Source organism: Colletotrichum tamarilloi (assembly GCF_030869305.1).
Source record: "Colletotrichum tamarilloi strain Tom-12 chromosome Unknown Scaffold_28.1, whole genome shotgun sequence".
Classification (NCBI taxonomy): Eukaryota; Fungi; Ascomycota; class Sordariomycetes; order Glomerellales; family Glomerellaceae; genus Colletotrichum; species Colletotrichum tamarilloi.
Genome location: NW_026849411.1, coordinates 200,849 through 216,184, shown reverse-complemented (window position 1 = coordinate 216,184; position 15,336 = coordinate 200,849). Strand labels below are relative to the sequence as shown.

Genomic DNA, 15,336 nt, shown 5'->3' with positions numbered 1-15,336 from the left:
GATAGCTGTCACTCGATGTAGAGGAAGCAAAGATCGTCACCGTTCAGATGGAAAGGGCCGAGCGAAGACAGTGTACCTAAGTATGAGCCGAAAGAATACATGGGTTGGTTATAGGACAGAGACAACGGCTGTCTCGAGAGGCAAAGACCGACCGCTTTACAAGAAGCCGCACCGCCAGCCGCCTTGGCGCCCGAGACTTATCGAAGGTCGGACAAGGGGGAAGCTAGCTTGGCAGCAGACCGGGGAAGATAATCCTTACGTTATGGGGCCTTGACACGGCGAGCTAGAACAAGTTTCCTCGGGTCTTCTTTGAGTGAAGTACAGGCAGTATCTGGGCCAGGTCTAGTTCTTTGCTCGTCCCGGGCACTTTCATGTTGACTAACATCATAACATGACACTGACGCGATGCGAGACATGAGAGGAAAACCTGGAGGGAAGAAATTCAGATTCTCGGGCATCTAGTCAGCATCCTCAACAAGCCATCACGGCAGTGGCAGAGATTTCGTGGGGAGGGCGGGTCCCGTTCCCACGATGCCGGCGTTGACTAGACTCTCTCGGCGACCAAAGATGATGGCCTAGAGGCTAGTGCCCTAGATGTGGATCACGAACATGAACGGTGGAGCAAGACTTGACTTGTGTCGCCGACGTGGATGATGCGAATGATAACGCGTTGGCACGCCCGCAAAGTGCTGTCGACGGTGAGTGATGGTTGTCCTTTTTTGGTCACCGGCCGATAGCCGTCCCGGAAGAGGCTGGGTGGCGCGGGTATCGGTCCTCGGCGGGCGGGATCCACGATGGGGAACCGGCGCGGCCCCGTTTGTCGGGGATCAATGAAGGTCACGCTTCCTTGTCTTACGGTGGTAAGAGTATTAAAGTTGCCGCTTCACGGCTGTTTTATTCTTCTCTTGGCATTGAGTTCATGCGGCTCTGGCGACTGGAGCACGTCTCGTCGCCAACGACTGCGATGGTCCTCAGTCAGCTGTCGTCAAATCTCATGAGGAATAGCACCCTTACTAAGGTACAGGGATATGGGAACATTCCTGATTCTAGATGTTTCAACAAAGTCGTGACGTTCCAATAGAGACAAAAAGATAAGATCCCGGTCTACTACCGGCACTCGGTCGGTTTCCACTACGGCGGCATATGGAGTCAACTACGGTGACGTCGGTTGCCGTCAAAGGCGGTGTCGTCCTGTTGAAGCACCGGCCACATGATTTGGCTCATCAAAGGCTATGCCTTCTTTAGTCAGAACCTTTGTTGGTTGGCAGGCGTGGCACTCTGCGCTAGTACAACTTACCATCTCGCGATATTGTGAGTACCTATCCAATCGCTCTTATTTCCAAACCGTGCTTTTGTGAACCAAATCACAGTCAGTATCTGGCTGTCATAAAGTTGAGGGTGACAGGAACGAGAATCAGTTCTACCTTAGCTTGTCGATCAGACTACTTAGATGACAAACCTCTCGGAAGTCGGCAGTCCCATTCCGAGATGCAAACATCTCGCAACATTGGCTCAATGGTCTAGAGGTATGATTCTCGCTTTGGGTTCCGACGTCTGTCTACTCTGCGAGAGGCCCCGGGTTCGATCCCCGGTTGAGCCCCTTCATTTTGCTTTTTTGCATCATTGAATTATGCCATGTTTGCTTGGTTGATGCCGTGGTATTTGTAGTGTTCTCGCGGGCTTGGAGAAAGTTTGGAGTCGTGAATTACACGCGGGATCGGCACGGAGCGTAAGTGGGTCCAAGCATCGGCCTTCACCCCGGCTAAGTCCGACAATGTTGTTCAGCTCGAGACTCTGCTGTTCCTTGACCTCTTCGCCTTTACCGGAGCCCGGAGTTGGACGAAGTTCGCTGTCGCCTGAAAAAAAGCATATATCGAATGATCTGTCACCATCCATCACGCGAGCCTAAGATCGGATATGCGTGGGAAGTCAGAATCGATACGTGGCTCACGAGCCTTGCACGACATGAGCTAGCTGTCAGCCCCGAGTCTATCCATCCGAGCTAGAGCGTCAGTTTCAGGGGGGCGCGTCCGGGCCTTCGGATGGTCTTCATCGAGAACCGTCACTAGCTTGAAGCGCCACTCGAAAAGATCACCAAGAGGCGTCCGTCATCCTTCAACTGAACGGGTGTGTTGATATGCCGGCGGCAAATAAACCTCGCGATTGACATTAGCTGCCACCGAGGAAATTATTGCGAAGGGATTATTGCCAGCTCCTTACAGTTACAGGCTCACCAAACAATTTTCGAGCCCATTCGTGTAACCTCAAATGCAAATGTTGACAAGGGGAATTATTGACCATTGCCTTTTTCATGTCCGTGGGGAAACACACGTTCGTGCCGGCGCGCCTTGGCAGTCCATGTTGCTACAGCAGCCTGCACCTCTCGACCTTAACAGCGAGCGGCATAGATGCTATGCACTTGCATTGCGGCCTGCTCATGTTCTGTTCGATCCCGCGCCGAGGGTGCGTGCTGGGCTGGCTGTGGATATCTTGAAGGCGGTCTCCATGGGGGATGGGGGTCATCTCCAGATGCCAAGAACACCGGACTCTGCGATTTCCGCTATTTTCGATGATGCCCCCTTAATGGCACAGTTGGCTCTGACTTACGATAGCCGAATGTGCAGCTTGCAAATGCATGCACGGGTCCAGAAGCCTCGCAGCCAAACCAATTCTTCGGGTCACCCGATGCGCACTCCGTCAATCGACTTGGCAATGCTTGATCCTTTCCGACCAAAGCAACATAGAGCAATGAGATCTTGAGGCCCTCCGCGGAAAGTGGGGGAGGATGTCATAGTTTCTGCAGGAGTAGCTGCCTTTTTCCTATACGCGCTGACCTTACACAGTTCATCCGATCACTGCGAGAAGTGCTATTCTAAGGTTCTAGACTCTCTCCCTACGGCGCAAAGAAGAGTGCACTCTCGAGTCACGAAGCCTGAGCCATAACCCAGGGAACACATCTGGGCTTCCGCTCCTATGTATGTTCGGACAGTCTTGGCCATGGACGACAAGGCGGCGATAGCCTGGATGCCCAGGCGACGCCACTCGGGTGTTTTTCTCCCATCATGATGGGGAATACGGATACAGGCCAAAACCTTGGTCACTACAACGGCATATATAAGCCATCATCACCTGGTAACCTATTGATGTTGGATCACCAGGCCAAGCTTCGTCTCTGAAACGATACCCAGCTTCCCTCGCGTCGAATTCCCTTCCCTCCCCTTCACTCTCTTGACAAGATGTTCTTCCGAGCTTCTCACCTCGTGGCGGCGATGGCCCTCTTTGAAGGGTCATCTGCAAAGGACTGGTTGAGTCCCGAGTACAAGTACTTTTACCAGTTTCCTCTGCCGATTCCACCGGTGAAGCAGCCCAAGATGTGAGATATGCAGCCCCTAATCCTTGACTAGCATACTGATGACAACCAAGGTCGATCACGAACCCGGTCACAAACAAGCAGATCGATTACTACGAGGTCGACATCGTTCCATTCAAGCAGCAGGTCTATCCCAACAAGGGACCGGCCTCGCTTGTGGGCTATGATGGCATCTCTCCTGGTCCTACCTTCTTGGTGCCCAGGGGACGGGAGACGGTTGTCAGATTCACCAACAAGGCTGTTCTGCCGAGTGCGGTGCATCTCCACGGTTCGCCTTCTGTAAGTCTCTCGAGCCCCATCATATCTTGCCACTTGTCTAATGCCATGTCAGAGGGCACCTTGGGACGGGTGGGCGGAGGATCGCATTCAGCCTGGCCAGTACAAGGATTACTACTACCCCAACAGCCAGAGTGGACGCTTCCTGTGGTACCATGACCACGCGATGGATATCGTAAGTTTCTCAGGCCTTGTCTTGGTCTCATCCAGCTGACCACGAATGTCAGACTGCCGTCAACGCATACTTTGGTCAGGCCGGTGCCTACATCATCCAGGATCCCGCAGAGGATGCTCTCGGCCTCCCCACCGGATACGGCGTAAACGATATCCCTCTCGTCTTGTCATCTAAGCAATACAACAATGACGGTTCTCTCTTCTCTCCCGCTGGCGAGACCGACAGCCTTTGGGGCGACGTTATCCATGTCAACGGCCAACCCTGGCCCTTCTTCAAGGTCGAACCCCGCAAGTACCGCCTACGCTTCCTGAACTCCGCCGTCTCACGATCCTTCATCCTCTACTTCCAGCGCCAGACCGGCGGCGCCAACATTCCTTTCCAAGTCATCGCCTCCGATGCAGGCCTCCTCACGGGCCCCATCACATCCTCCACCCTGACTATCTCCATGGCCGAGCGCTGGGAGGTCGTCTTCGATTTCAGCCAGTTTGCGGGCCAGAACATTACGCTCCGCAACCAGGACGACGTCGGTAAGGATAAGGACTACGGCTTCACCAACCAGGTGATGCGATTCGTCGTCAGCAAGCCCGCCGTTGTCGACAATGCCGTCGTTCCCGCCAACCTCCGCAACGTCCCCTTCCCGCCGTCGCAGGGCAACGGCGTCGACCGCAAGTTCCTGTTCCACCGCCAGGGCGGCGGCTGGAAGATCAACGGTGTCGGCTTCAGCGACGTCAAGAACCGCATTCTTGCCAACGTGCCTCGCGGCAAGGTCGAGATTTGGGAGTTTGAGAACGGCGGCGGCGGCTGGACGCATCCCATCCACGTGCACCTCGTCGACTTCCGCGTCCTCAGCCGCACGAAGGCGAAGAGACCTGTCCTTCCATATGAGGCCGCTGGCCTGAAGGATGTGGTTTGGCTTGACGCTGGTGAGGTAGTCCGCGTTGAGGCGCATTATGCTCCATGGGATGGCGTGTACATGTTCCACTGCCATAACCTCATCCATGAGGACCACGAGATGATGGCGGCATTCAACGTGACGGCCCTAGCCGATTTCGGATACAACGAGACTTCCTTTGCCGACCCAATGGAGGCTAGATGGAGAGCTGTTCCGGTTACAGCTACGGCTTTTAGCGCTGATGCTATTACGCAGAAAGTGCAGTTCATGGCATCGCTTCAACCTTACAACAATGTTGATGAGGTCACAACGAGGCTGGATCAGTACTGGTCCACTCGTGGCGGCGTCAAGATGAGACGTGTCAAGAGAGCTGCACAGGCTGCTATTGATGGACCTCAGTAGATGATCTGAGGTTGACTCTCCTAGAGTCATGTAAGATATTGTGTGAAAATCATGTACATCCGACGAGGTGGGCCGAGGAAGAGCAGAGGGGATACTTTCACTTGTAAAACTTTACTACTTGTACTGTACTTTTGGCATTCGAACTTGTATTTCATACTTAGGTAATCATAGAAACTTGTAAACCAGTAACGACAAATGCACTTGTACATTGCCTCAGGCAGTTTATTCGTCGATAGGTGGTTGTGAGCTTTTCTTTGCTCTCTTCGCCTCACTGCGAAAGAATCCTTTCGTTTTTGGCTGAATGAATGCTGAGACATCTGAAATCGCAAATGGCACGAAATTGGCGAGTATACAAAATAGGTCAGTCCATTGCGAGATTGAATTATCGTCCTCTATGTGCTTTCCATGACTTATTTAACTTCAAGGGTTGCTGAGCAATAAGAATGATATTAGTTCTCCAAACATCGGCCAAGTCCCACAAAACGAGAATTACCAACTTCAACACAAGTTCCTGTGCATCGTTGCACAAGAACGCTTGAATCCAACGAATGGCAGCAAATTTGACATTGACCCTCACACGAGTGCAATGAGATTGGAGCAAGCCCTGCAACGAACTAGCACTGATGCACGCTAGACCCTCGGGCGCTGTTGCAGAACCAAACATTGGGATCATTGAGCATGTAGCCGACGTCAAGGTTGCCATTCTCGATGGTTCCGGCGACATAGTGACCACAAGCGCTCGTGATAGTCGAGAGACCCGCAGCGAAGCTAGCCTCGGTGATGCGGCCACTGCCAGGCCCACGGCCGCAAAGGAACACGACAACGTTGCCGCTAATCTTGTACCACGCGAGGCCAGGTCCAACGTCGGACTGGCCGCCTGCAGCATTGATATCGTTCTTGATCTGTTGGACGGCGCGGTCACAGTCGATGTTGTTCAAGAAGTTGCCGCAGCCGCACCACACTGTGGCCGCACGCTCGAAGAGCTCGCTGGGGGCCGGGGAGCGGCGGACCCGAGAGAGGCCAGGCCTCTTCACGGCTCGCGCCTGAGTGTCAGCCGAGGCGAGGCCGGCCACAGTGATGGGATTGGGGTCTTTGACGTGGACCTCATTGCCCGACTCGTCGTAGTAGGCTAGATAGGTGCCGTCGGTTGCGCCCTCGGGGATTCTGAAGGCTGCTGAAGCGGCGGCGAGAGCTGCAACGAGAGAAAGAGATAGATGCATTGCAAGGGATTTAGTTTGAGGCTTGAAATTCAAGATTTTGATGGAGTGGACTGAGGAGTTGAGGTCGATTGTTGTCTTCTGAATTATCAATAGGCTCACTGTCTGAAAAACAGGTTCCAGTCGTGTCCTTTTATATTCAGATCGAAGAGCCTTGTTGGCTTCTTTCCCCATCATCCCTCAGCTTCGCAACTCTAAGCAGCTCCTGAGGATGCCTCTACGGCCCAGCCTAGGCGAGGCTTCTCCCCCACTTCGCTTCATCAATGTAACATTCGCTTCTTGAAAGCAACGATAGCCTCATTTCAGCCGGGCGATATACCCTGGGCAATGTCGCTGCAGTTGAGTTGTCAACTAATACGTCTCCCAAGCTTCACAGCGAAGACTTAGACGAGTCACTCGCTCCAACTCGCATTCAGACCCACAAGGAGACTTCAAGCTAAAGACTAGGTAGAGGAACAAAAATTACAGGCCATGATTGGACCCGCAGCACGAGAAATGCTCCACCCTTGAGTCCGAGGCTGCACGCATCACATGTTCCGGGAAGAACCGCATTGAGCAACGATGGTATTCTCACATCACACTAGTATCACCCATGGCAAGTGTATGGGTTCCTTTAGGGCTATGTCTTCCAGCGAGGGGCTTCATTCCACTTTCAAGAGATGATTGACCAATCAGTTATCCGCATGTATATTAGGCATCTTTGGCTACATCAGCCGTGCCGCGGTGCACATGGTTGCGAGATGGTGATTAGGTAACCCTAATGCGCATAGATAGGCTGGACGGCGACTAGATAACACACGCGCCTATTCAATCTTGCTCTTATTGGTCAAAATATGTTCAAGACGAGAAATGGCTACAACTTTTGGAGAACTCGCTATTAGAAGTTCCCTCGGCCAATCCAAGACACTTCCCACGATGCACCAAATGCAATGCTACATTGATCTAGACTATCTATGCAGCCCTTGATATGTTTTACGCCGCATGACAGCTTAATGTCTCAGTTAATATTGGGACTTTGGTTTTCTTTGACGCTACTTACAGTGGACTCGAGGCTAACTTTGCAGGACTGAATGACAAACTTTGCATATTGGAGCAAGACGGAGCCTACGAACGCTGTAACGGTGACCATGGAAGGAACATAGCATAATGAAGAAATGAGGGGAAGTATTTTTGGCACTTGCATTTGGCGTCTTCTTCACGCCTCCACGTGAATGTTTTGCTACCTGTACCATAGTGCCTTGCTGCTTGAAAGTGGGGGGAATATGAGAAGTAAGACTAACCAACCTCCTCGTTATATCAACACCTACGTAGCATCAACCCCCCGGATGGGCAGACTTTCCGTCTTCAGGCGATCGTGAGGCATTTTGGCTCCCCCAAGCCCACATCGTTACTTCTGGACTGCGAAAATGAAGTCGTATGGATGTTGTCTCCACATCAGGACTCGAACTACTATCTAAGCACAATTCGATATGTCGGCTCGTGTCTAGGGACGTCAACTCTGCCAGGGGATGCAAACCTGTTGAGGCTAGTCGGGGCAGGGCATGTCATAAAGCTGTATGCCGCGAACTCCGAAGCCTGGATAAACACGCGCTGAGCTCTGCGGGAACAGCTTCATGGCTGGTTGGCGCCAGCGAGAGCTCTGTTTTCCCGCGCGTATTGAGAAAGGGTTGGCACAAACACTATGTATTCAGAACTCTAACATTGTCGGCCAGGAGCTAAGGCTGTAAGCTAGTAGCGTGGTATTGCTGCCTAAAATGTCCAATACATAATTTTAGTATTACTGCCGACATGGAGTAGAACAAAGACGGTACATGTTTAAGAGAATATTCTACTCATACATGCCAATATTGTACGAACTCCTGAATACTGCGCCGACTATTTCTTAGCAAATCTTTCTTTCTTTCGACGTCGCTCTGGCACTTTAGCCAACGAAAGCGAATCTCCTTCGAGTCCGTTTCTCTAAAGCGGTCTAGGATAATTTTCATTTCGAGTTCGTACGGTCTGACTCCTCCAAATTCGTGCAGCAGACCTCGATATTCTGCATCTGTGGAATCCCACTTTCGTAATTTAGGACAGCAATCGATGAAAATGGGCGTGCCCTCGGTGGCGATCGCTTTAAGATACTGATACAATTGCATTCTTGCCTCTCGTAACTTGTCCTCCAGCGATGGTGACCTTTGAAAGTTGGCCGCCGTATCGGATAGGCGAGAACCTACGTGTTGGTATACACGTAGGCAGGTCAGACCTTTCGGTCGCGACGAGGTCAATAGGTCAGTATAGGTCTATTGCGTATTGAGTGTGTAGGAGGGGAAGATCGTGGGCAGAGCCCGCGATCCCTCAGTGGGTGTAAGTAAGGTAGGTGGAAGGGTCCGTCTGCACGGGCCCAGACTGCCTACCTACCACCCCTGCCTGACTACCTAATAGGGCCCCTTTTCTGCCTCGTAATCCAACAGGAGTTTTTGCCCCGGCCGGGGATCCGTTCTTTGAGTACCTGCTGGGTAGTCGAGGAAATCGCTGAGAAATAGCCTGCTTAGGAAGACGGTTTAAAAGGGACTGTTCAGAAGGGAAAGACAAGGACACAGCTGGCCAGGCTGATTCTCGAAATCTCGACGTGGGATCGACAGTAAGGGAGGGAAATAGCGGTACACATCGGTATCAGGTTATTGCAAAAGTCAAGGGTCTTTGGGAAATCATGGAGCCTCCAGAAAAAGCTCATTACTTTATTGGAACTGGAAGAAAAGAGAAGCAGATAAGACCCAAACTTTCTCGGGAATGGTTAGATTGGCCTGCTGCTCGTGGCTGGCTGTCTAGCACTGTCCAACTTCCAAACGGGCGACAGGTGTGAATTATCACTGCAGAGTGTACAATTCACAGACCCTATTTAAATCTCGCGCTATGTTATTGATGGTTTACAAGGTTTCCGAGCATAGATAACGTGTCTAGTAAATAGTCAGTGGGTAGTCTCGAAGGAAGCCTGGGGGTCGATTTAGGACGACTTAGGTAACGACTCACTGTCTCCAGTAGGCATGCAGCCTCGTATCCTTCACCTCCTTCTTGACCTCTGCACACAACTCCTCAACGGCATCTCGCGTCCAGCCCTTTACTCTGGTCAAGAGGCCCAAAGAGAACGCCTCGAGGCCCATATCGAGATTCGCGCAGTTCCATCGACCGGCTTCTTTGAGTTTTGGGTCATCGGGCCAGTTGTTGAAAGGCCATTTGTAGATCTGGTGGTGTATCTCGATGAAGCCAACGTTGTGAAGATCGTCAAGACAGTCTACAGCGTAGTTGATAGGCCGACCCACCTCATTTGAGGCATCCACAAGCGCGTGTTGCCAGCGGTAGAGTGCCGCGTCCGGTGGCACGGAACCGTCGTCACAGTAAGATGGAAGCTCGAGGTCTTGAACCTCGAAGTAGCCACCGGGCTCCAGATGGCTGCACCAGTATCAGCAAGTGAAGCGACTGTACCTTAATGAGGCTTAATTCTTACTCGTATGCTCTTTGAATCATAGATCGAAAATCTGACCAACTGCCTGCACAGGACCGATTAAAGATGTAGTCAAAGGGTTGCTCCCAAGGCCAGTCGAGCTCGAGGTCATCTATCTCAAAACTGCAGTTGGCGGGAACCCTACGTAAGAATGATCAGCCAAGCAAGCAGAAGACGGAGTGAGGCTTAGGCTTACAGATCAGGTTGAATGGCGCTCAAGTCCACACCGATAACCTGGTAACAGTTTAGTCAACGGGAAAGCGTGATTTTTTGTCTTATTTTTGTACCTCAGAGCCGGGATATGCATCGGCTAGCACAGTGTCAGTCTCGCACTCATCAAAACCCTCCCCAAACGCGTGGGAACCGGTCACGAGTTCATCACTCACCAAAGTCAATCGCCCAGATTCCAGTTCCGGTTCCCAGATCCAGAACTCGCCTTGCCGTCTCTCTCCCAGGGCTTGTCGCTAATTCTCCATCGAGTGTAATCAACCACAGATGATGTTGAAGATCTACTCGCTGTGAGTAAAGTTGCAGGGAAGGGAACCAATGGTAACACGTACCGTAACGTATGAGTTCCAACTACACTCTCAAATCAGATTAACGCGTTTCAAGCCAATAAGAATGGTGGATAAGAAAAAAGTCATTACATCGTCATTCGGATACGCATATTCTGTTAAATGTTAGCCAGAAGCACATGTGATTGAAGCAAACTGGTGGCAGACTCAACTGCCTTCGCTCATCGAATGGTACGATCTGCCGTTTTCAAACTGATACTCGAAAATATCTGACGTTATTGAAAGAAGATCGGGCTGCGCGGGCGGCTGATGACATTAAGTTATATACAGAGTGAAGATGCCCGACTCAAGTCGTAGGGGACATACCTCCATATCCTCAATCGCAGAGTCGAGATCAGAGTCCATCTCCTCGGCATTTGTCCCCTACAGCTGTCAGAATTGAACTTCAAACATGGTCAGCAGTTCCAAAAGCGAGCCTGACGACTTACCTCATCTTGCAATTCAAGATCGTCGTCGACGTCCATCTAATTCAAAACATAGGTAGCGTATATGATAGTGTCAATGACGAGGATGGGCGAACCAAACTGTCGGGTTCTGCGTGGTGTGGGAGAACCGAGCAGCTGGTGCGGGGGGAAGGGGGGTGGAAGGCCGCGGCACATGGAAGAACGGGCAGAGGGATCCATTATGAATGGGTTAGGTTTTCGAACGCTAATCACGGATATCAGTGCATGTTTTCTAGGAGCAGGGGCTCGAAGGACATTTTTTTCATTGCTGGTTTCAACATGCTCTTGTTGGTTCCAACTTCCAAGTGCGGAACGTTGGTGTGATGAGACTTTAGCCGTTGGGCGGCTACGAAACTCTCTTGGACCAACCAGTCGGTGTGATGAGGGGGCCGGCTCGCCTCCGATATCAGCTATTTTTCCAACGGGCTCAGTAGCGTTGTAGAATGTAACAGGGGCGTGGCGGTGACGGGGATCCTCTTGACAACGAGGGTGGAGCAGCTTTCCAACAATAACAACCAGAGTCGCAAAGACTTCGAGGCGCGATTGTGCGTTAGAGATCGCTGACACTTCTGGCTCTACATTATAAGCCACAAATTGGCATGCCCGCCCCGCAGACGAGCATCCGAGATGTTCTCAATTGTCTGGCCGGTTGGCCCAATGGCAAGGCGTCTGACTACGATACACTGTGGAATCAGGAGATTGTGGGTTCGACCCCCATGCTGGTCAAAACTTTTGCCTATTGACGACATCGTCGTTTTGCCGGCCAAGGAACAATGTAGTTGAGTATATTTCATCGAGAGCGGAAAGTCGTCAATAATGAGTGCTGATTTAAGCTCAACTGATCTCCAATTCTGTTCTCCACACAATCTCATGATACGTGGAAATAATGAAATTAAGCCCAAATTTACTTTCAGGTACTCCGTACATCACGACCGAATCAACAGGGCGATCGCGCCCAAAGCTGACGAGAGCTGGTGAAGTTACTACTTAGATCAGGAAGAAGTAGTTTTCATACTCTAAGTCCGCTTAGACTGAAGAAAAGAAGGGCATGCTGGGGGGCACAAACCATCAATGATGGAATCATTCTATCAACATTACGTGCAGTTTCAGGGTATAATGTCGATCCCAAACTTCTACTTACTTGACAGAAAAGCGGCAATTTCGCGGTGTCCAGAAACTCGGTTTATGTCCTATCGTCTGGAGTTGTGAGATACTTATCTTCTCCGTAGGTGGAGTTCAAAGTAATCGATCCAACAATGTTTCCAGACTCCAGTCTAATAAACGTGTCAAGCTCCCCTTTTGACAGTTTATCACGGGTGAAAGACAATTGCCTCGAACCTCGGATCCAATTTCCGTATCCTCCATAGCCTGTATGCTGACCGAAACACAGGTTGACGCCCGTTCCGTCAACGGAAACACCGCTGACAGAGCCTTTCCACTTAGTGCACCAACTGTTGCCGTGGTCGTGACCGCTGAACACTCCAATCATACCCGGGCTATCAGCAACCGCCTTCATGAATGCCGAGTCTTGGCCGCCGTAGTCGCAGGAATCTTTTTGACTCCCATCTTTGCACCAGCCTTGAGCTTGATACGACAGCGGAGAATCGTCGTTTATCCCAGGATTCTTCTCAGGGTCGATGCCCTGCGATTGAATAGCACTCGAGGCCTTTGGTGGGATGTGAACAAATGCGACACCCGGAATGTTCTTGTTGTGTTTCTTGTTGAGATCTGAATTGGTGGACTTGAACCAGTTGACGACACTTTCGTCGACCCAGTTGGGCTGGCCCACCAACTTCGCTGCATCATTCGATCCAGTCTGCATGAAATAGTAGCCGCCTCTGCTGTCAAAGAACCATAACACCAGCTCCGGCGTACAATCGTCTTTCGTGCAGCCGGAAGCATAAACCGGTAGATAGTAATTGGATACCCCAGCGTTGGAGTCACTGACCATCTTTTGCGTTCGAGAGTTTGGCCATTGTTTCTCGCGCGCCATGATATCGCTCCCCGTAACATTTTGCTGATAGTCGTGGTTACCGTAAGTGCTAGCCCAGGGAATACTCCGATCGACTATTGGCTTCACCAACTGATCGAGCACGAATGTTGCGTTTTCTGCAAAGGCATTTTCTCCAGTGATGAGGTCACCGTTTAGTACCACCAAGTCTGGCTTAGCATCATCTAGCACCTTGGTGATGACACCGACAGTTTTCTTATCTGCAGCAGGGCCGAATGCTTCCCAGGCGTCTACAGAAATGCGGTATCAGCACTGAACAGAGCACAGTATCCATGGCTGGTGTTCCTGCGCCTGCTTCATAGACTTACTCTCTCCAAAATGAAGATCTTCGAAGATGGAGATCTTGAAGTTGCCATCTTTACTGAAGCTCAACGGATCTGAGGCTTTGTCGCGGCGGTGCAGTGTTGGGGATTGATGGGACAGTCCTGTAAAGGCAGCCAATGCCCAAATGAAAGCCGCCACTTTGGAAGGCATCGTCAATGTTCCGGGTGCTTGGAAACACAGTTGATCTACCGGAGCACATGCGCAACCTTCAAAACTTTCGGAGCTTGCTGAAGCTATATACCATGCTATCGTCTGAAGTCTCGCAGTGGCTCGGCGAGGGTGCTATGGGATATGGTTTCACAAATGCAGTCAAGGGATGTCGAGTAACACCAAACGTGCATACTCAGAAAGACCTGCAAGGGGCCATTGATCTTTGTTTCGAGCTCGAAAGGCGAACAGGATTAGTATGAAGCCAGCCACATCAATGTAGTGTTTGCAAGGGGGATAGTCTGGTATTAGGATACTTTCTCCAATCCACGCGGATCGCGTGGCAAAGATCCTGCATAGTGATGAATAAAGCCGCTGGAGGATTTGTCGACGATGATGAACTCCTTGCCTGCTCGAACCTCGATTTGCAGGCCCGGACCATCTGTGCAGCTAACACGGACTTCGACCTGTCACCATCAGTCAACATCCTCCAACCACACTAGCTTCCATCGCTTTGATCTTAAGCTCGAGCATTTTCTTCCACAGTAATCTGATCTTCGCCGGCCTTCCCACGGAGGTGGGGAAGCGGAAATTTGCGACGAACCCCGAGTGATCTCAACCCACCTACCTACTTCACGGCCGGTAGCTTACCTACCTTAGGCCGGAGAGCAACATGTGCTCACATAGTACCTACCTACCTTACAGTGTGTACCACAGCTTCAACCCTGATCTTCCTCTTGAATTGGACATAGAACAAAACCTTAGTGTTTCAGCATTCTCGAGTTCGCATTCTGATAAATATTGATCATACCTGTCAGGATTTGACTACTAAGTAAGTAAGTATTTTACGAAATGTGTCAGAGCTGCGACTGTCTACAACTTCTCACGTTGTTTCCGAACCCTTCGATAAAGGTAACTGGCTCTTCAGCCACCTATCTACTGCCTGAAACTAGTTCCCATTTCAGTTCTGTATCAGCTGCCGAACCGTATCTTGAGGTGTTCTTCCAGAGTTGTGGGCTTGCGAACATGCCCCAAAGACACAATCCCACTAGCCGGCACCTCGAATAGTCCCTGATCGCTCAAGAATGCGACAACCTCTGGGAGGTACTCAAAGTTCCTAGCTCTGCCTTTCTCCTTGCGCAGTCTCGCAATCTCTTCCGCAAGCATCCCCAGGGTGCCTTGGCGCTTGACCTCAACAAAGGTCCCCGTCGCCTCCTCGTATGCCAACGCCAGTTCCTCAATCGTATTGACTCCAGAGCGCATTCTGAAGAATCCTCCCTTGCCCTGTTGAACGCCGTCCCCATTGATGAGGATCTCAATGGTCCATGCAGCAACGTCGTCTTGCGCCGTCCATGAATGCAACTTCTTGTTTCCCTCGCCCCAGTAGCGCATTTGAGGGACATCACCAGAAGTATCGAAACCTCCCGGCCCGTACGGCGTAAACAGGAGGTCAGCAAAAGTGCCCGTGAGAAGATACACCGGCTTGATTGAGCTTGTCATGGCGGCCTGTTGCTCAAAGGCAATATGAGCGTCGTAGTGCTCGAAATCGCCAAACTTGATCTTTGTCCAGTCATTGTTCCACAAGGAGGCCATAAAAACCTTGACGTTTGCCCGCTCGGCAGCCCTGAGGAGTAAGAGGCAACCGTCGAGATCCAGTAGAGGTGTCGGGTTGTAAGCGCAGATAATCGCATCAACACCGGCTACGGCCTTATCTAGAGCTGGGATATCATAGTAGTTGCGACTTGTGACGAAGGACTCCAGACTCTGGGCCAGCTCAGGACTCAATTTTGAGGGATCACGTCCCAGGCCCCTGACAGAGACACCGCGCTCCTTAGCAACCATTGCTAAGCGGCTACCAAGGCTGCCAGATATTCCGGCGATTAAGACGAGCATGTTGATAAGTGTAGGTAGTTGGTAGAAACTTGCGTTTGTGAGATTGATGAGTGCAGTTTAGAGCTCAATAGTACCGATTGGGCAGACGATCCTCCGCAACTTATAAGCGCCGGTGGGATACTACAGC

The 15,336-nt window shown here is 51.2% G+C and overlaps 5 protein-coding genes across 5 annotated transcripts; 1 reads left to right on the top strand and 4 right to left on the bottom strand.

The window, feature by feature from the left end:
• Positions 1-3,236: 3,236 nt before the first annotated feature.
• CTAM01_08232 (multicopper oxidase) lies at positions 3,237-5,115 on the top strand (the record flags this gene model as incomplete). The annotated part of the gene is made up of 4 exons (XM_060524253.1): positions 3,237-3,373; positions 3,424-3,649; positions 3,702-3,821; positions 3,874-5,115. 4 exons carry the CDS (start codon positions 3,237-3,239, stop codon positions 5,113-5,115), a joined length of 1,725 nt encoding a protein of 574 aa, XP_060381096.1.
• A 614-nt stretch (positions 5,116-5,729) lies between these two features.
• On the bottom strand, positions 5,730-6,335 carry CTAM01_08231 (uncharacterized protein; the record flags this gene model as incomplete). The annotated part of the gene is made up of 1 exon (XM_060524252.1): positions 5,730-6,335. One exon carries the CDS (start codon positions 6,333-6,335, stop codon positions 5,730-5,732), a length of 606 nt encoding a protein of 201 aa, XP_060381095.1.
• Positions 6,336-9,340: 3,005 nt separating this feature from the next.
• Positions 9,341-10,855, bottom strand: CTAM01_08230 (methyltransferase domain-containing protein; the record flags this gene model as incomplete). The annotated part of the gene is made up of 10 exons (XM_060524251.1): positions 9,341-9,764; positions 9,820-9,957; positions 10,013-10,050; positions 10,104-10,126; positions 10,203-10,325; positions 10,377-10,395; positions 10,464-10,486; positions 10,544-10,637; positions 10,698-10,754; positions 10,820-10,855. The coding sequence occupies 10 exons, from the start codon at positions 10,853-10,855 to the stop codon at positions 9,341-9,343; spliced, it is 975 nt and encodes a 324-aa protein (XP_060381094.1).
• A 1,162-nt stretch (positions 10,856-12,017) lies between these two features.
• On the bottom strand, positions 12,018-13,319 carry CTAM01_08229 (calcineurin-like phosphoesterase; the record flags this gene model as incomplete). The annotated part of the gene is made up of 2 exons (XM_060524250.1): positions 12,018-13,075; positions 13,154-13,319. The coding sequence occupies 2 exons, from the start codon at positions 13,317-13,319 to the stop codon at positions 12,018-12,020; spliced, it is 1,224 nt and encodes a 407-aa protein (XP_060381093.1).
• Positions 13,320-14,288: 969 nt separating this feature from the next.
• Positions 14,289-15,209, bottom strand: CTAM01_08228 (uncharacterized protein; the record flags this gene model as incomplete). Its single annotated transcript, XM_060524249.1, has 1 exon — positions 14,289-15,209. The coding sequence occupies one exon, from the start codon at positions 15,207-15,209 to the stop codon at positions 14,289-14,291; it is 921 nt and encodes a 306-aa protein (XP_060381092.1).
• Positions 15,210-15,336: the final 127 nt, after the last annotated feature.